Source organism: Pseudorca crassidens, chromosome 16, assembly GCF_039906515.1.
Source record: "Pseudorca crassidens isolate mPseCra1 chromosome 16, mPseCra1.hap1, whole genome shotgun sequence".
In the NCBI taxonomy this organism is placed as follows: Eukaryota; Metazoa; Chordata; class Mammalia; order Artiodactyla; family Delphinidae; genus Pseudorca; species Pseudorca crassidens.
In genome coordinates, this window is record NC_090311.1 from 7,530,035 (window position 1) to 7,550,916 (window position 20,882).

The following is a 20,882-nucleotide window of genomic DNA, read 5'->3' on the forward strand; positions in this document are numbered from 1 at the left end:
GTGGGTCTCGTGCTCTGCGCATCCCAGACACTGCCTCTTCTGTATAGCTCTTGGTAGTTCCCCAAACCGTTTTTTCTCTTTACAAACGAAACTTTTAGCATTAAAAGCCAGCATTTGCCACGCTCAAGGATAAAAGAGGCAGTTGATTCGGGCAACTGTACGGTTTTGTGTTTGACCTAGAAGTAACATGATGTGATTTCAATTTTCACATGACCTCTCTGGCTGCAATGTCCAAAATATATTGCCGGGGAAGGGAGGCTATCACAATAATCCAGACGCTGGATGACAATGGTTTGAAGTGAGATGGTGGTAACGCTGGAGGTTAAGAAGCAACTGGATTCTGGGTACAAGGGAAGACAAATTTAATGAAAAATCATGGAAAGAAGATTTAAAAAAATCAACATAAATAATGGTGAAAATGAACTACAACTAACCTCAGGGAAGGAACTAACCTTTCCAATCATTATTCTTCAATTTGTTCAATCTTCCAGGTTCAAAACTGGGATTTTAATCTGTCAGAAAGCTCCTTCTACCACACTTTTTCCAAACTCAGCAAACAGAACTGTTTCTTGACAGTTGCACAGGCCAACAACATTGGAATATTCTTGATGCTCCCTTTGATCGATCAGCAGTTTTCAAAATATATCCAGAATCCTACAACTCACCATTAGCATACCCATCACAGTGGTCCAAGCTATCTTCATCTCTCTCCCAGATCATTGTAACAGCCCCTAACTCAAGGGGTCTGAACTGGAGGCAATTCTGCCCCACGGGTCATTTGGCAAAAATGAGACATTTTTGGATGTCACAACTGGGGGTGGGGGTAGGGTGCCACTGGTATTTAATGGTCAGAGGCCAACGAAGCTGCTAAACATCCTACAATGCATAGGACAGCCCTTCACAGCAAAGAATTATCCCCCCCCAAATGTCAATGGAATGAGGTTGAGAAACCCTGTGTTCCCACTTCTGCTTTTAACCCTTTCCCTGCCAAATCTATTCACAACATACCAGCCAAAATTGTCACGCCAAAACTTAAATTTTTTTTTTTTTTTTTTTTTTTTTGCGGTACGCGGGCCTCTCACTGCTGTGGCCTCTCCCGTCGTGGAGCACAGGCTCCGGATGCGCAGGCTCAGTGGCCATGGCTCACGGGCCCAGCCGCTCCGCGGCATGTGGGATCTTCCCGGACTGGGGCACGAACCCGTGTCCCCTGCATCGGCAGGCGGAGTCTCAACCACTGCGCCACCAGGGGAGCCCCCCAAAACTTAAATTTAAATCATGTTGCTTCTTGGTCAAATCCCAAACCTTACAATGATCTGACTCCTTCATTTCCTGCTGCTGTCCCGTTTGTTCACTCTGCTACAGCTATAGTAGTCTTTTTTCTGCTTCCTGGATACCCCTATCTCATTCTACCTCAGGGGCTTTGCACTCACTCTTCCCTTTGCCTGAAATGCTCTTCTCCCAGAAAGCTGCAAGGTTTACTCTATTATCTCTGCTCTAGATGTGGTGATGTGTGACCCAGATCTCCCCTTGCACAACTGATTGCATTATTTTCCCAGCTGCTGGGGAGGTTGTCAGGTGACAGCCCTCTCCTGGAATTATCCTTCATGGAAGAGTCTCATCACCCAAGGTCAATCCTCCTTTTCTGGGCAAACAAGCATTCAATGCCTGGTCAATGTAGATGAATAGAGGCTCACATCCTTCAGTCCAACCTGAAAATTCCAAAGGATCATCCCAGCTTCACAGTGCCCTGTCAGGGGAGAGGGTGTTAACTGAGGCTCGGTCGTAATGGTACCCCAGCCTGACTACTTCCTCTGTCCAACCCTGCTTCTCTCTTCCCCGATAGGTGGTGATCTTGAGAGCACTCCCTAATAAACTTCTGCCATGTTCATCTCAGTCTTACACTCTGCTTCCCTAGGGATACCACCTGTGACAAACTCTTTTAGGTTTTCACTCAGTGCCACCCTCTCAGAGAATCCTTCCCTTCTAACCCTAACCAGAATTGCCTGGAACTTGACCATTGTTTTGCCAATTGGGGAGCATTTGAGAACTCCTGAAAGCAGTTTCAGAGAAGTTATAGGTGAGCAGGGTTCCAGGCTGCAGGGATTGGCAGAATGAGAGGGAGACAGGCAACCCAGAATACCCTCAGAGCCTCCCTCCTGCCTTGTGGAACGAGCACCTGGTGGAAGGGACTGTGTTCCTTGGCACATTCCTCCTTCTCCCTGGTGATGGGCAGCTCTGCTCGGATCGAGCGTCTCCATCCCCCCCACCAAGAATCTGTTGCCCTGGGAGATCAGAGGTGGTGCCCCATTCAGCCCTCAGAACTAAACACCCAGAGTAATCCTGGAGCCAGAGAAGGAACTCTGTATAAACCATGGGTTTTTTCCAGGGCTCCATACCAACAACTGTTTATAGCATTCAGCAAACACAGCAAAAACATCTTAAGTGTTGGCAAGACATCAGATTGAAGACGGCCTTGTCTTTCATGGGTGCTTCTGAATTAGAACCTAAAACTTCTTAAGACCCACTCAGTCACATTCAAGCTTACTCTCTTGAGCATCGAGTCTAGAAAAAATCAAAACAACCATTCGCTCAGGGCAGCACTAATTGGCCGTGGCATCTGGTGGTTTTATTACTCTGTAATAAGGTTACTTACGCACTTTCTTGAGTTCTTTAATCACTATACACATAGATTCCCATCTGCCTTTTACCATATTCTGTCACCAGTGGTTGCCTGAAGATCTTGGAACGTCTTGCATCAGAGGAGATGCACATGCGGTCTTAATCGGGATTTCTGTGAGCTGGAAAGGCAAATGTTGACGCCACTTACCTCCAGGGACTTGTTATTGGGCTTCTGTCTGCCATGTCAACAGAAAAGTGGCCTAGGAAACATGTGTTTTGGTTGGAAGGCAGCCTTGCTAAGAGCCTTTGAGATTCTTGCCTAGGGCATTGGACTACCAGTATTTCATTGCTGCTACAGAAGTCCCCCCAGACATTTGGCCCATAAGATCTCTGGCATTATGCTGCAGAACTTCCAGCATCAGTCCCACCAAGAGGTGGATGAATCTCAGATTCACTGGTTGGGAGCATTCTATTACCAGCGAGCTGCAGGTGAGGAAATTGAAGCACACAGAGGTTAGGAGTCTTGGATAGGGCCAGGCGCCTGGTTAGGGGCAGAGCTGAGACAGGCATCTTGACTTTCACTTAGACCTTTCTTCTCACTTAGCACTCTGATACCCGTGATTGGCTTACTTGGGAGGGCGGGGAGGAGGGCGAGGGGGGCGGGTGTCGTAAGGCATTCATTTCACTGGGCATAAATTCCCTCGTCCACCAGTGACGTCAAGTCAGAAGAGGCCAGAGTGCTATTTGCAAGGCGGAATGCCAGCCGCAAATGAAATTAGCCTTGGGCAGGAAAGCCAAATAATGCGATGGACTGTCCCACTCATTTCTCAGATCTGCCCACGACGTGGAGAGATGAGGTAATTTGTACATTTGGGTTGAGCAGTGTCGGCTTAGGTATTCAGTGTGGCTCCCCCACCGCCAGCCTTTTTCCAAAATGCAATACCTTGAACAGTCCCTTAGGAACAGCAGTCCCCAAATATAGTGGTGCTTAGGCGGGCACCTCGAAGAAGGGGGTGCATCTGACGCTGGTTGGAGGGAGAGTGGGGACCGAGGCGAGGCCCCGCCCCGCCCACTCTGGGCTTTGGGATCCGGGACTCTGGACCAGGGTGGCTGCAGGAAAAGCGCAGGACTGCAGACCCCCACCGGGGCCGGGAGCAGTAGAGAGGGCCGACTCCCGCCTCCTAGAGGCGCCAGCCCGCCCGTCCGCTCTGCCCGCGCCACGTCTCTATGGCGGCCCCAAAGGCCCTCCGGGGTAAGGAGCGCGATGAGCGAGGGCGCGGACGACGACGGCGGCGCTGGGGCCGCGGCGCGGTCTCGAGGGGGCAGTCCCCGAGGGGATGGCTTCGCCCCGTCTGCGCTGGGCACCCGAGAGCAGTGAGTGTGGCGCAGGGCAGGGGAGGGTGAGCGGCGCTGCCCGGACTGGGCCGCAGGAGGGGAAGGAGAGATGGGGCCTAGGCGGCCCCGGAAGATGGGGAGAGCTTAGGGGGCGTGACGGGAGGAAGCCTAAAGGGCCGCCTTGGACGAGGGTCCGGGGGCGGGGGTCGTAGGGATGGAATCCCGAGGGACTACACTGGCGGCTGTAAATAGGCTTTTCAAGGGGTTTACGTCTAAGGGGCCCGTGGGGTGAAAGTGGGCGGGGCTGACGAATACGGCTGGTGGGCGAGGGTAGGAGGCCGGAGGAGAACTGCTCGGCTGGGAAGCTGAAAAGGTTAAGGGGACGAGGGCAGGGACGTGGAAGCTGGAAGGGGTGGGAGTGGGGGGGGGATGGTGTAAGGAGGGAGCGAGGAGATAGTGGGCATCTTGGAGTAGGAGAAAGTGGTCTGACCTAAGCAGACGCTCAGCACTTATTTAATGGATTAATGGATGAATGAATGACTGTGGGGAAAGGTAAGAATGAGAGGTAACTTGGAGGAGGAGAAGGGCTTCTATAGACATGAAATAGGAAGAGACGGCAATTGATGGAGGAGGAGTCCTTAAAAGGAGTGAGAGTGTGTCTTAAAACTTAACCTTTAAGCGGAGCTTATTTTTGGCGAATTCCATTGTGAGTAACCACCTAATTGGTAGAAAATTATTGTGTCTTTACATTTTAAACTGAAAAGTGCTGTAATGACACTATGCCTTTACAGTCAAGTTTTGGATTTGTGTTTGGGACTTAGGGATCCTTGGACAGATACGTCTTTGTATTTTTTAAGCTAAAACATACACCGTTTTAAATGTCAGGCATTGTTGTAAGTGCTTTACATGTATAAACTTATTTCTTTCATTCTTTTAACACAAGGATGTTAAAAGATTGAGCGGTGTGCACTTGTCAACACTAATAATGTTTTAAATTTCTGTCATAACTATCCCAGTAATGTATTAGAAATATACCTTTAATTCATAATACAGTTTAATTGAATAATTTGCTTTGCATTTGATTATTCATATAGTTGGGATGCTGTCTATGAGAGAGAACTGCAAACTTTCCAAGAATATGGAGATACAGGAGAAATCTGGTAAGTTAGAAAAAGTAGTGGGATTATGATCCAGAAGATTGTGTAGGTGTGTGTGTGTCTTTTAAGTGCTTATCCCAGAGAAACCCTAGAAATCTTGGGAACCTTGGACTGATTCTGGCTTTGGTGGGTAGATTGAAAGAATCTGTCTCTTTTCTCTTTTAATGGCCCAGATTTAAATTTGATGACAGTATTAGGAAATAACCCTTATTTTATAACTGCCCTTTTTCAATAAGCAATGCACGTTTTAGCCACCAACATGTACAAGTGTTAATGCTGATGTAGAGAAACATTAATAAGTAACATACCAACCTTAGCTATTCTGTTCTATTCTTGGGGGTGTTTTCTTCTGAATAATAGTATAGATGAAGATTAAGCAGTTACAGATGTTATTTCTTACTTTCAAAAAAGACTTAATTGAGCAAACTGAATAAGCTGCTTGAGTGTAATGTAGTTATAACCTTTGTTCTCTATCCCTCTGTTATTTGATTAACTGATTCTCTGTTTCTAATAGGTTTGGAGAAGAGAGTATGACTCGACTAATAAGGTGGATGCAGAAACACAAGATTCCATTGGATGCTTCAGTGCTTGATATTGGAACTGGAAATGGTGTTTTCCTGGTTGAACTTGTTGGTACTATTAGTATTCATGTGTTTGAACCAAATTTAAAAATGAAATTAAGAAAAAAATCTTGCAATTGAGGATACTAGCTATCTAAATCCAAAGTAGTAAAGTAGTCGTACCACTTACCTTGAGAAGTCACATGGTACAAAAGGGAGGCTGCATGGGCTGTGAGAAAGCACTAAGTGAGAAGCCAGGTGATCTGAGTCCTAGTCTTGGCCCTTCTTGCTATTGTCTCAACCTTGAGCAAGCCACTTTTTTTTCTGGACTTCAGTTCTTTCCTAAAGATTTTGACTAGGTGATTTCTGTTGGTTTCTTCTAGCTCAAAACTCTGGAAATCTGTATGTATAAAAGGATGATGATTTTTTTTACATTTCCAGTAGGACATACATCCCTTTTCTTAGGTGAGCATATGGTTTTTGAAGAGTGTTTTGCATATGCTTTGAAAAGAGCATTTTGTCCATGGAACTGAGTTTTGGTACAGGTTCTACTACTAGCTAAACCATCACCGTTAATGCCTGTAGTGTATCATTGCTCTGCCGAGTGCTGTGGAGGAGGTGTAAGACTTAGGCTTCATCCTAGATGGTTTTACTGTTTCAGCTTGTAAGGTTATATACGTAACAGTGAAACTTGCTAAGTGACTACCACCTGTCAAGCCTTGTGGTAGGCACTGGCAGTATGAAAATTTAGACCTTGTGCTTGAGTTGTTCACAGTACAATAGAGGATAGACTGACATAGACATAAATAGCTAATGCTGTAGCTTGATGTATGCAATAATAGATATACTGAGTATAGGAAAGGGAGTGATTTGGGGAAGAGGGATAAGAAGGGTCTTGGAGGAGCTAATATCGAAGTTGGGTGGAAATTGTGTTGAGTGTGGGTAGAGTGTAAAGAGGGAGAGAATTTCAAGAAGTGGAAACATTATCTAAAGGCATGAAGGTTCTGGCCCTATAAATAATTTGGTAAATTAGAATATAAAGTGTATGTGTGAGATAGAGATGAGGTTTAGATTAAAGGTAGGAGCCATATCATATGCCATGCCTAAGAGCTTAGATTTTACTCTTAGTCTATGGGGAGCCGTTAAAATGTTTCAAGCAGTGAAATGTGATTAGAAAAAATTGTAATAAATTTTTTTGAAACGAGGTGCAGCATAACTACATTAAAGTGCGCAAACCAAAAGAGTATGGCTCAATTAATTATTACAAAGTGAACACACCTATCACCCTAATCAAGAAACAGAATATTACAGACTCTAGAAGCCCCCCTTAAACTCCCTGATAATCCTCTAAATTGCTCCTCCTTCCTCTCTAAAGGCAACTACAAGGAGTTTTAACATCATTGATTAATTTGTCTGTTTTCGATATAAATGGAAGCCTTCAGTGTGTTCTTTCTGGTGTCTTTCAGTCAACATTCTGTGAGATTCACTCAACTTGTACATAGCAGTTCATTCGTTTTTGTTGCTGTATATGAATCCTTTGTACAATTATACCACAATTTTATTTATTCACTCTGTTGTTTACCTGTAGATACTTTCGGATTCTAATAGCTCACTTGTAGAGGTTAATGATTTATCCTTTTAGACTAATAGTTTAACTATAGATTCTTTTATATTTTCTACATATATAATTAGGCAAACTATAAATAATGATAGTTTTATTTCTTCCTTTCCAATCCTTTGTAACTTTTCCCCCCTTATTACACTGTTTGGGACCTTTGGGAGAATGTTGAAAAGAAGTGGTGACAGAAGCCATCCTTGTCTTTTTCCGCCCTTTTCAGAGAATACGTTCAGTGTTTCACTGTTAGGTATGATGTTATCTTGTAAGTTAGTTTTGTAGATAACTCTGTTATCAGACTTCAGATTTGCTAACGGTGTGTGTTGTTGTTGATTAAATGTTTTTCTCCTTTGCTAACGGTGTGTGTTGTTGTTGATTAAATGTTTTTCCTGTATCTGTTGAGGTAACCATATGAATTTTTTCCTTTATTCATGTAGGTGAATTACATTGATCATTTTCAAATGTTAAGTGCATTTCTGGAATAAACCCAACTTATATATATATATTACTGGATTCACTTTGTTAATATTTTGTTTAGGATTTTTGCAACTTTGTCCATGAGGGAGATTGTCCTGTAATTTTCCTTTCTTGTAGTGTCCTTGTCAGGGTTTGGTATCAAGTTATGCTGACATCATTAAACAAGAATCTATTTTTTGAAAGAGTTTGTTATCAATTGTTTTTTCTTCCTTAAATGTTTGGTAGAATTCACTGGTGAAGCTACCTAGATGTGGAGTCGCTTTGGGAAGTTTTTTTCTTTTTTAATGTGAACTTACTGAATAAAGTATAACATCCGTGTAGAAAAGTGAATAGGTCATAAGTGTACAGCTTTTACAAAATGAATAATTGTGTGTAACTCACCAACCTGATCAACAAAGAAAACATAATTAACACCATAGAAGAAGCCCCCTTGTGTCCCCTCCCACTCATTCCCTCCTAAAGGTAATGATTATTTTGACTTCTGTCATCATAAGTTAGGCTATTTTTCATGTCAGCTGTACTGGTTTCTTATTGTGGTTTTAATTAGCATTTTCCTAATGACTTTGATTACCTTTTCATGTGCTCTTTTGCCATCTGTATATCTTTGGTGAAATGTGTGTTCAAATCTTTGGCCTATTTTTAAATGGGGTTGCCTGTTAACTTATTAAGATTTGAGGATTCTTTATGTATTGTGGATATAAGTTCCTTGTCAGGTATGTGATATGCAAATGTTTTCTCTCATTTGTTCGCTTGTTGTTTTTCATTCTCTTTAACAATATCTTCTGAAGAGCAGAAATTCATTTTTATGAAGTCACATTTATTAATTTTTTCGTATGTGGATCGTGCTTTTGTTGTCATATTAAAGAACTCTTTGCCTAACTTAAGGTCACATAGGTCTTCTAGGTTTTCTTCTAAAAGTTTAAAATTTTTACATTTAGATCTATTATTTGTTTTGAATTAATTTTTGTAGAAGGTTTGAGATACTGGTTGGGGTTAATTTTTTTTGGTATGTGAATGTTGAATTGTTCCATCCGTCATTTGTTGAAAAGATTATCCTTTTTCCATTTCATTGAGTTTTGCCTCTTGTTGACTTGATGTGAGTAGTATCTTTGGGTATGCACTTTTTTGATATGGTTTCTTTTGCTGAGCATGGCTTTGTTAGGTTTACCCATGGTCTTTCATATTGTGTGTAGCACTAGAGTGCTTCATTTCATTGTGGTTAGTACTGTACTATATGAAAATACCACAATTTATTTATTGATTTATTCATTCATTTTATTCCTTCATCCTCCTGTTGATAGTCATTTGACTCATTTCCAGCACTGTGTTATTATGAATACTGCCAGACAGTTTTCCAAATTGGTTGCACTAGTTTGCACTCCTACTGGCAGTGTGTGAGAATTCTAGTAGCTCCACATCCTTGCCAACACCTGCTCTTGTCAGCTTATCCAATTTCAGTGATTCTGCTAGGTGTGTAGTGGTATCTTGTGGTTTTATTCTCATTTCCCTGATGTCTAAGGATATTGAGCATATCTTCATATGCTGTCTATTTGGCTGTTCTTTTTTGTGAAATGCCTATTCAAGCTTTCGCTTATTTAAAGATTGGGTTGCCTTTCTTTTATTGATTTGTAGGAGTTTTTTATATATTCTGTGTATATAACCTTTGTATCTGGTGTGTCGCTTGTCTCTTCACTTTTGTAATAGTATCTTTTTTTTTTTTTTTTTGCGGTACGCGGGCCTCTCACTGCTGTGGCCTCTCCTGTTGCGGAGCACAGGCTCCGGATGTGCAGGCTCAGCGGCCATGCCTCACGGGCCCAGCCGCTCCGTGGCATGTGGGATCTTCCCGGACCGGGGCATGAACCCGTGTCCCCTGCAAAGGCAGGCGGACTCTCAACCACTGCGCCACCAGGGAAGCCCTGTAATAGTACCTTTTAAAAAAATTTTTATTTATTTATTTGGCTGCGCCAGGTCTTAGTTGCAGCGCGCAGGATATTTCTTGTCGCGTTTCCTTGTGTCACGCGGGATCTTTTTAGTTGCGGCATGAGGGATCAAGTTCCCTGACCAGGAATCGAACCCAGGCCCCCTGCATTGGGAGCTTGGAATCTTAACCGCTGGACCACCAGGGAAGTCCCTGTAATAGTGTCTTTTGATGAACAGAAGTTCTTTAATTTTACTAAAGTTTAATATAGCATTTAAAAATGGTTAGTGCTTTTGAATATTGTGTAGTAAATCTGCCTACCCAGAGTCAAAATGATATTTTCCTATATGTTTTTCTAGAAACTTTGTTCTTTTCCTTTTCACATTTAGGTCCCAGTTAATTGCTGTGTATGTTGTGAGGTAGAGTCAAGGTTTATTTTTTTTTTTACCTATGAATATTCAGATAACCCAGCACCACTTATTGAAATGTCTGCTCTTTCCCCCACTGCACTGTAGGGGTGCCTCTGTCATAAGTCCAGTAATAGTATGTGTTTGGGTCTGTTTCTGGATCCTCTGTTCTATTCCTTTGGGTCTGTTTGTTTATCCTTATGCCAATGCCAAATTGTCCTAATTACTGGACAAGTCTCCCCATTTGGTTAACGTAAGTTCTCTGACTTTGATAGCTTTTCCATTGTTGTCTTGTATGTTGTTAGTTAGCTCTTTGCATATTTATTTAAATTTTAGAATCATCACTTTTCAGGAAAAAAACAAAACCCACCCTGGGATTTTGATTAGGATTGTATTGAATTTATGGATCAGTTTGAGGAGGATTTACATGTTTATAGTATCGAGTGAATCCATGAACATGATGTATTCCTCCATTTATTTAGTTCTTAATTTTCTCTCAGTAGTATTTTGTCTGTATAGAGATTTTCTGTACAGAGATCTTATATATTGGGTTGGCCAAAAAGTTTGCTCGGTTAATGAATACATTGTTCAATAAAGTTCTTGGTGAAAATGAAAAATGTGTCTTATTTTTACTTAAAACCAAACAGGGACTTCCCTGGTGGCGCAGTGGTTAAGAATCCGCCTGCCAGTGCAGGGGACATGGGTTCGAGCCCTGGTCTGGGAAGATCCCACATGCCACGGAGCAACTAAGCCTGTGTGCCACAACTGCTGAGCCTGCGCGCCACAACTACTGAAGCCCGCACGCCTAGAGCCCGTGCTCCGCAACAAGAGAAGCCACCTCAATGAGAAGCCTGCGCACCACAACGAAGAGTAGCCCCTGCCCACCGCAACTAGAGAAAGCCCGCACACAGCAACAAAGACCCAACGCAGCCAAAAATAAATTAAAAAATATATTAAAAAAAACCCCAAATAACCAGAACAACTTTTTGGCCAACCAGTATTTTTCCTTGGTTGATTCCTAGATTTTTTTGTTGTTGTGACTATTATTGTTATGCTTTTAAATTTTATTTTCTAATAGTTTATTGCTGCTATGTATAAGTACAACAGATTTTTATATTGATCTTGTAAGTCACACATTAATTCTAATTATTTATTTATAGATTCTTTTGGATTTTCTATAAAGACTGTAATGTCATGTGTAAATAGTAGTTGTATTTCTTCTATTCCATTCTTAATATTTTGTTTATTAAAATGCTGTGCAGTCTCTAGGTCAACATTGAATAGAAATTGTGAAGGCAGATAGCCTTCTAACACTGCCTATTAGAAGAGGAAAGCTTCTAATATTTCACTGTTAAATATGATGTTAGCTCTAGGTTTTAACAGGTAGTCATCCAGATTGAGGCTGTTCCTTTATATTCTAGTTTGTTAAGAGTTTTTAATCATAATGGTTGGGTTGTTGAACTCGATCAGTTGCTTTCTTTAATATTCATTGATATGATCAGATGATTTTTCTTCTTGATTCTGTTAGAGTTGAACTGATTGATTTTGGTGGGGGTCCTCAATTTAAAAAATTTATTTATTTATTTATTTTTGGCTGCGTTGGGTCTTCGTTGCTGTGTGCGGGCTTTCTCTAGTTGCGGTGAGCGGGGGCTACTCTTTGTTATGGTGTGCGGGCTTCTCATTGAGGTGGCTTGTCTTGTTGCAGAGCACGGGCTCTAGGTGCGTGGGCTTCAGTAGTTGTGGCACGCAGGCTCAGTAGTTGCGGCTCACGGGCTCTAGAGCACAGGCTCAGTAGTTGTGGCACACGGGCTTAGTTGCTCTGCGGCATGTAGGATCTTCCTGGACCAGGGCTCGAACCCGTGTCCCCTGCATTGGCAGGCGGACTCTCAACCACTGTGCCACCAGGGAAGCCCAGTTTTTTTTTTATTGACATTTTTATTGAGATAATTGTAGTGATTGTTCAATGTTATAAAAAATTTCTGTTCCTGAAGTAAACCAAGTTTGATTGTGATGTATTATCCTTTTCATATATTGTTGGATTTGATTTGGTAGTATTCTACTTAGGAATTATATAGCTTCATGAGAGAGATTAGCCAGTAATTTTCCTTACTTGCAATTTTATTTTTAAAAATATTTATTTACTTTATTTTTGGCTGCATAGGGTCTTAGTTGCGGCATGCGGGATCTTTCGTTGAGGCATGCGGGCTGTCCAGTTGTGCTTACTTGCAATTTTAATGTAAAGTTTTTGTGTCAAGGTTATGCTGGTCTGATAAAATGAGGTGAGACTTGTCTCTGTTTTTATTTTTTTCAGAGGATTTTTGTAAGATTAGTTTTGTTTCTTTCTTAAATGTTTGGAAGAATTCATGGTGACATCCTCTGGATGCTATCTTGATTAGTGTAGCTTTTTAGTAAATCTTAAAAGTTGGATAGTGTGAGTCTCTCAACTTTATTCTTTTTCAAATGTTGTATTGGCCATTCTAGTTCCTTTACCTTTCCAAATAAATTTAAGAATTAGTTTGTAAATATCTACAAAAGAATCTATGTTGAAAATTTCATTGAAATTGAGCTAAATCTGTGATTTGAGGAGAATCAACATCTTTACTATCTTGAGTCTTCCAGTTTATGAACATAGTGTCTCTCTTCATTCATTTAGGTCTTCCTGGATTTCTTTCCTCAGCATTTTTTGGTTTTCATTCAGCATGCAGATCCTGTGCATATTTTTTAGACTTATACCTATATATTTGTTTTTGGAGTATTTAAAATGGTATTGCTTTTTGAAATTCAGTTTCCAATCGTTTATTGCTAGAAATATGGTTGATTTTTGTGTTGCCTTTGTATCCTGTAATCTTGCATATTATTAGTTCTAGGAGGTTTAAGTGGATTTTCTGGGATTTTCTATGTAGACAGTCGTGCCATTTGTGAATGGGGACAGTTTTATTTCATTCTTTCCAATATGCATGCCTTTTTTTTTCTTGCCTGATTACACTACCTAGGTCTTCCAATATGGTATTGACTAGGACTGGTGATGGCACATTCCTGCCTTGTTCCCATCTTAGGGGGAAAGTCTTCAGTTTTTCACCATTACGGATGATGTTAGCTGCAGGATTTTATTAGATGCCCTTTATCAGGTTGAAGAAGTTCCCTTGTATTTTTAGGACGTATTTCTTGAATTTCGTTAAAAAAATAATAAAATAAAATAAAATTTTTTTGCATTAGTGAATATAATCATGAGGTGTTTTTTCTTTAGACTGTTAATATGGTGGATTATATTAATTGATTTTCAGATATTGAACCAGTATTGCACTTGTGGAATAAGCCCCATTTGGTCATAATGTATAATTCTGTTTCTGTATTGCTAGATTCAATTTGTTACTATTTTGTTGAGAACTTTTAAATCTGTATTTTTTTTTAAGCTTTTTTTTGGGGACTTCCCTGGTGGTGCAGTGGATAAGACTCTGCGCTCCCAGTGCAAGGGGACCCGGGTTGGATCCCTGGTCAGGGAACTAGATCCCACATGCATGCCACAACTGAGAGTTCGCATGCCACAACTAAGGAGCCTGCCTGCCACAACTAAGACCTGGCACAACCAAATAAATTAATTAATTTTAAAAAGAGATTTTTTTGATGTGGACCATTTTTAAAGTCTCTATTGAATTTGTTACAGTGTTGTTTCTGTTTTATGTTTTGGTTTTTTGGCCACTAGGCATGTGGGATCTTAGCTCGACCAGGAATTGAACCCATACCCCCTTCATTGGAAGGTGAAGTCTTAACCACTGGACTGCCAGGGAATTCCCTACATCTGTATTCCTGAGGGATATTGGTCTGCAGTTTCCCTGCAGTCCTGTATTATCTTTATTTGGTTTTGGTCTCAGGGCATTGATGGCCTTATAAAATGAGTGGGGAAGAATTCCCTCCTTTTTAAATTTTTTAAGATATTGTGTAGCACTAGTGTTATTTCTTCTTGAGTGTTTGGTAGAATTTGCAATTAAACCATTTAACCCGGAAATTTCTTTTCTGAAGGTTTAAAATACGAATAAAATTTCTTTAATAGTCACAGTCCTATTTAGGTTATTTATTTCATTTGAGTGAGTTTGCGTGGTTTGTGGTTTTTGAGGAATTAGTCCATTGTGAATTTGTGTGTATAGAGTTCTGCACAGTATTCTCTTATTGTCCTTTTAAAGTCTGTTGGGTCTGTATTGAAATCCCCTTGTTCATTCCTAATGTTGGTAACTTGTGTCTTCTCTCTCTTTTTCTTTGATAGTGATGCTAGAGATTCATTTTTTCTATCTTTTATAAAAAGTTGCTTTTGTTTTCATTGACTTTCTCTATTGCTTTTATGTTTCAGTTTCAATGGGTTCTGCTCTTAATTTTATTATTTTTTCATTCTTTTTGCTTTTAATTTATTCTTGCTCTTTTTTTCTAGCTTCTTAAGGTAGAAGCTTAGATTATTGATTTGGGACTTTCCTTCTTTTCTCATGTAAACATTTAATGATATAAGTGCTATAAATTTTTCTGTAGGTGCTCCTGCACCGCACAAATTTGATATGCTGTATTTTTATTTTCTTCTTTTTTTTTGGCTGTGCCGTGAGTCTTGCAGGATCTTAGTTCCCCAACCAGGGATTGAACCCGGGCCCCTGGCTGTGAAAAGTGTGGAGTCCTAACCACTGGACCACCAGGGAATTCTCTAATTTTCTTCTTTGATCCAGATTATTTAGAACTCTGTTGTTTAATTTCCACATGTTGTGGATTTTTCTCTTTCTGCTTTTGACTTCTAGTCTAATTCGATTATGTCAGAGAACATACTTTGTATGATTTAAATTCTTTTAAATGTGTTACTTTGTTTTATGATCCAGGATATATCCATCTTGGTGAATGTTTCATGTGCACTTGAAAAAAATGTGTATTCTGCTGTTACTGGATAGAGTATTCTGTATATGTTAACTAGACTTATGGTGTTTGATGGTGTTGTTCATTTCTATACCTTTACTGATTTTCTGTCTATTAGTGCTATTAATTATGGAAATAGTAATGTTGAAGTGTCTGACCGTATTGGTAGATTTGTCTATTTTAACTTTTATTTCTGTCAGTTTTTGCTACATGTATTTTCAAACTCTGTTGTTCAGAGGTTACACATTTAGGATTTTATGTGTTTGTGTATTGATGAATTGACTCATTTATTGTATAATGTTCCTCTTTAACATTGGTAGTTTTCTTTACTTTGATTTTACTTTGGTGCTAATAATAAAGCCACTCCAGCTTTTTTAAAAAATTGAGATATAATCCACATACCATAAAATCTACCCTTTGAAAGTGGTTTTTAGTATATTCACAAATTTGTACAACCATCGCCACTATTTTAATTCCTGAAGATTTTCATCACCCCAAGAAGAAACCCTATATTCATTATCGTTCACTCCTTATTCCCCATTCCCTTCAACCCCTGGCAACCACTAATCTACATTCTGTGTCTGTGGATTTGTCTATTGTGGGCATTTCATATAAATGGAATCATCAATATGTAGTCTTTTGTGTCTGGCTTCTTTCATTTAACATAATGTTCTCAAAGTTCATCCATACTGTAGCATGTATCAATACTCTTTCCTCTTGTCCAATTAATATTCTGTTGGATGGGTTTACCACATTTTGTTTATCCACTCGCCAGCTGATGGACATTTAAGTTGTTTCTGCTTTTCGGCTATTATGAAAAATGCTGCTGTGAAAATTCATGTATAAGTTTTTGTATGGACATATATTTTCATTTCTCTTGGGTATATACCCAGGTTCATATGGTTACTCTATATTTAACCTTTTGAGAAACTGCTAGACTGTTTTCACAGTGGCTACACCATTATACACTTCCATGCGCACTGTATGTGAGTTCCAGTTTTTCCATATTCTCACCAACGCTTTTTATTATCTTTTTGATTGTAACCATCCTTGTGGGTGTGAAGTTCAACTTTTTAAAATGAGTTTTTGCTTTTTTTTTTTTGGTACGCAGGCCAAAATGAGTTTTTGCATGGTATATCCTTTTCTATTCTTTCTCTTTGAACCAACCTATATCATTATATTTGAAGTGACTTTCTTGTAGCCAGCATATAGTTGGGTCATGTTTTTTTATCCTTTCTAATAATCTCTATCCTTTAATTGGTATATTTAGAACATTTGGATTTAGGTCTACCATTTTATTATTTCTTTTCTCTTTGTTACCTCTGTTTTTTCATTCTTCCCTTTCTCCTTTCCTGCTTATTTTGCTTTATTTGGACATTTCTTAGTATTCCATTTTAATTAGATATATCTAGTTGTATAAATGTCTTTGTATAGTTTCTTTAGTGGTTGCTGTAATGACTGTATCTTTTTGGCTTTTTTAGTGGTTGCTGTACAATTATAATATACATACTTTATTTACACAATCTACTTAGAATCAGTGTTTTACCGTTCCATGTGGTATGTGAAAACCTTAACCACCTGTGAGTTTTTTAATCTTCCCTTCTTTATATTGCAGTTGTCTTAAATATTACCTTTACATTGAAAATCCTGTAGGATAATGCTATAATGTTTCCTTTCAAAGGAGAATAGTAGTTAATTATGTTAACACAGATATTTACTTTTGCAGCTTTTTTCTTCATTCCTGATCTTCCAAGTTTGTTTGTTCGTTTGTTTTGGTATTATTTACCTTCTGTCTAAAGAACTTCCTTCAGGAATGATTTTAGAGCAGCTTTCCTGGCAAGAAATTTTCTTAGTGTTTCTTCAACTGAGAATGTCTTTATCTCACCTTCATTCCTGAGGGATGTTTTTGCTGAATATAGAATTCTGAATTAACTGTTCTTTCAGTACTTTAAAAATGTTGTGTGACCTCCATAGTTTTTGATGAGAAATCTGCAGTCATCTGAATTGTGTTCCTGTAAGTAATGCATCAGTTTTCTAGATGCTTTCAAGATTTTTTCCATTGTCTTTTAGTTTTTACCAGTTTAATTATGATGTACTGCTGCTTGGATTTCTTTCTCCTTATTCTGTTTGGGGTTCACTGAGCTTTTTGAATCTGAGAACTTAAGTCTTTTGCCAAATTTGGGATGTTTTCAATTTTTTTTTTTTCCTCTGAATCACATTCTCCTTTCCTTTTGAGAGTCTGTAAACATCAACGTTAAGCCTCTTTGTATTGTCCCACAGGTCCCTGAAGCTTTAGGACCTGTTCATTCTTTCCGATTATTTTTCTCTGTTGATTAGATATGATAACTAGTATTGATGTGTCTTCAAGTTCACTGACTTTTCTTCTGTCATTTCCATTCTGTTATTGAGTCCACATATTGCAGTTGGCTGATAGTCTCCGAAGGCTCTTTTAAGTTCTCCCTACACTTTTTCTTTATGTAACTTGGTGATTTATTTGTTGTAGAAGGTAGTTTATTAGTCCCAAATGATTTACCACAGTGTGGACTTTCTAATTGCATCTCTGTAGTATTATTTAACATGTTTTCTGTCCCCTGTGTTTTCTGTGGGTTGGAAGTTAAATCTAGAATAAGGGTCAGCAAACTATAGTTTATCAGTCAAATCTAGGCTTCCCCTGTTTTTATAAATATTTCTTGGAATACAGCTTTGTCTGTAGCTGCTTATGTGCTACAGTAGTAGAGTTGAGTAGTTGTGACAGGGATTGTATGACTGGAAAAGTGTAAAATATTTATGCTCTGTTCCTTTAAAGAAAAAGTTTCTTTACCTCTGATCCATAGATTTTTATCAAATTCAGTTTTTTTAAAACAAGTAAATTTAATAGGTGGTCATGTATATTTGCCTATGTGACACATAATGTTTAGTTTTCTGTGTTTTTGTCATGCTAACAGTCATTGCTTATATTCGGTGCTTTTTCAGTGACCACCTACATTTTTGATGGATACACACACACACACACACACACACACACACACACATACTTTTTTGTTTTTTTTGCTGGGATATAATTTTAGATTGGCATTTTCTTTTTGTTGTTTTCTGGCTTCCATTCTTTATGACTTATGGCCAGCTGTCAGTCTTACTGTTGGTATTTTGCAGGTAATCTGTCGCGTTGTATCCCCCACCCCACTCCCTGAATGCTTTTGAGATTTTTCTGATTTTGGTTTTCATCAGATATATTATACTATTTGTATATAATATAAATTATATGTTTTATCAGATATATATTATACTATACTATCTTTGTTTTTATCATGCCTTGAGTTTATAGTGCTTCTTGAATCTGTGGCTTGGGATCCTTTTTCAAAATTAGAAAGTTCTCAGTCATATGTCATTTTCTCTTCTGCCCTATTCTTATTTCCTCTTTTTCTAAGACTTCTATTATATATATTTAGATCTTATACTCTGTGCCATATTATGTCTTTTATGTTCTTTCCTGTTTTTAATTTTCCATCCTTCTGTCATTCTGTGCTTAAAGTGGTATTCTGACTTTTCTTCCACTTCACTATTTTGTGTGTGCGTCCAATCTCCTATCAAGTCCATCCTTGAGTATCTTAATTTAATCATTGCATTTTAAAATTCTCTTATTTGTATGTTTGTTTGTTATAGTTTTCAGTTCTCTGTCACAATTCTCCAAATTGTCATTTATTTCAGTTTTTTAAATATGTTTCTGATCATTCTTTTATTTGATTCTCCTGTGGGTCTTTTTCTAATGTAAGTTTTTTCCCTTTGGTTTTTGGTCATTTATTATTTCCTTGAATGTCTGCTTATTTCTCACTGAGTGCCAGAAATTGAATGTGAAAAATGTTGGCAGTAGTTTGAGGATGATTGTTCTAGAAACTTAAAACATCTACATATGATTTTTATAAATTCTAAGGGAAGAATAAACAGGCTTGGAGAAGAAGGAACTGGTAAGAGTCAATTAATAGAATCATCCTGCATTCTAGGTCTGATAAATGAGGGAAACTGGGAGAAAATGAAGATCTTGAAGAATATGGATTGAGATCACTAAAAGAATAGGAGGTTGGCATCAAAGAAGGGATATTAGACCTTGAGACTAAAAATAAAAATGATCAAAGGGAGCAAAATGCCCTGCGGAAAATGATTGTTGTGTTAATTGAGTTTAGATTAGGAATCAGTCACTTAAGGTTGAAAAGTCTAAATAAGTCTTAAATGGATGGTGTTGGAGTAGGTTAAGTAGTTTTGAAGGAAGTAACCATTTAGTAAATGGTGAAGAGCTGGAAGAGAATTTCAGGCTACACTCTACTCTGCAACTTCTGTTCTTCTTCAAACTTCCTTTGATATTTTCTTTAGTCTGATTGGTCTTACAATGTTCAGCATAGTTAGAGGTGAAGACCAGAGGCCATCATGCTTCTGCCTCAGGCTCCACACACCCTTAGATGGGTTAATATTGTTAGTAAACAGCTGGACTGCAGGTTTAGTCTCAAACCTCTTAAGTCCAGTGAGCTTTCTTTAACACTTTGGGGGTATTAATACCTGCCCAATTTATCTCACAGGTTTTTTGTAAAGGTCTATTGGAATGTATGAAATATTTCAAAAACGAAAAATACTATACAAATGTAAGATGGTTAATGATCACATGGTTGGTGGAGAATTGCATGATTTATAAGTACACTGAAGGAAAATTTTTAAAAGCAAGAACTTATTACATGCGCATTTAATTTATTCATGTAACTTAATTGTGTTAAGTAAAATCTATGACAGATTTTTGTGTGAATTAAAGCATATCAGCATTAGAAGTTAATACTACATTTTTCTGCTTTAGGGCCGAAATACACATATATTCTCGTTGTCTTTAAGAAAATGAATTTCCTTTTGAGAAAGAAATCAAATATTATAAAAGAATAAATTGTCACATTATATAAATTTAAACTTTTAGTTTCTATTTAGATTCTACAATAAAATTTAAACATTTTAGATTATTGGATAGTATATGTCATTTGATATATTAAAAAAAAAAACAGCCCCAGTCCTAAAGGAATAATATAATTCATAGGTAAAACAGTATTTAAAACTTCTGAAAACTAAAGTATAATATTATTTCTCTGTCCCTAGGCAAAATTTGGTTTCTCTAATATTACTGGAATTGATTACTCTCCCTCTGCAATACAGCTTTCTGGAAATATTATAGAGAAAGAAGGTTTATCTAACATTAAGTTGAAGGTAACTATTATTTATATTACTGTAACTTATTTTTATTTGTAATAAGTTATAAAGTTTAAATGTTTCTGAAGTATATTAATTTGCTGACATCTTTGAGCTCATAAATTAAGGGTCAATCATAAATAATCCAAAATGATACTTTTTAAGTGACAGTATTAAAATTTTCAGTCTAGTCAGTTTGGGAAAGTTATTTTCTCCTCTTCCTTGTGTGCAAGTATGTTTATTCTTTCTCTCGCTCTTTTTTTTTTTTGCAAATACACACAAATAATAGCTAACTTTGGATTAACTAGATCAAAAAGTTGTAAATGCCTAAAGTAGTATAATGCCACCAAAGATTACTCAGTTTATGTTTTGCCCTCTGATCTGTGAGGAGATGATGACTCTTTTTTTTTTTTGTTTGTTTTGCCGTACGCGGGCCTCTCACTGTAGTGGCCTCTCCCATTGCGGAGCACAGGCTCCGGACGAGCAGGCTCAGCGGCCATGGCTCACGGGCCCAGCCGCTCCGCAGCATGTGGGATCTTCCCGGACCAGGGCACGACCCCGTGTCCCCTGCATCGGCAGGTGGACTCTCAACCACTGCGCCACCAGGGAAGCCCGAGATGATGACTCTTGCATTTATATTTTTATCCCAGGCTTCTCCTTTGAGCTCTAGAATTATATAAACACTGC

The 20,882-nt window shown here is 38.6% G+C and overlaps 1 protein-coding gene across 6 annotated transcripts in view; it reads left to right on the plus strand.

Moving 5' to 3' along the window:
* The first annotated feature begins 3,514 nt into the window (after positions 1-3,514).
* The window catches only part of EEF1AKMT2 (EEF1A lysine methyltransferase 2), an 81,603-nt gene continuing 64,235 nt past the window's right edge, over positions 3,515-20,882 (plus strand). Inside the window, exons 1-4 of one of the 6 annotated variants that reach the window (XM_067709113.1) lie at positions 3,515-3,871; positions 5,049-5,114; positions 5,626-5,744; positions 20,106-20,213. In XM_067709113.1, the coding sequence (XP_067565214.1) occupies positions 5,688-5,744; positions 20,106-20,213 (165 nt within the window). In that variant the 5' untranslated portion in view covers positions 3,515-3,871; positions 5,049-5,114; positions 5,626-5,687. Of the gene's footprint in view, positions 3,994-4,451; positions 4,608-5,048; positions 5,115-5,625; positions 5,745-20,105; positions 20,214-20,882 lie in introns of those variants that run through there. The other 5 variants (XM_067709109.1, XM_067709110.1, XM_067709111.1 and 2 more) reach the window with 5 other exon arrangements.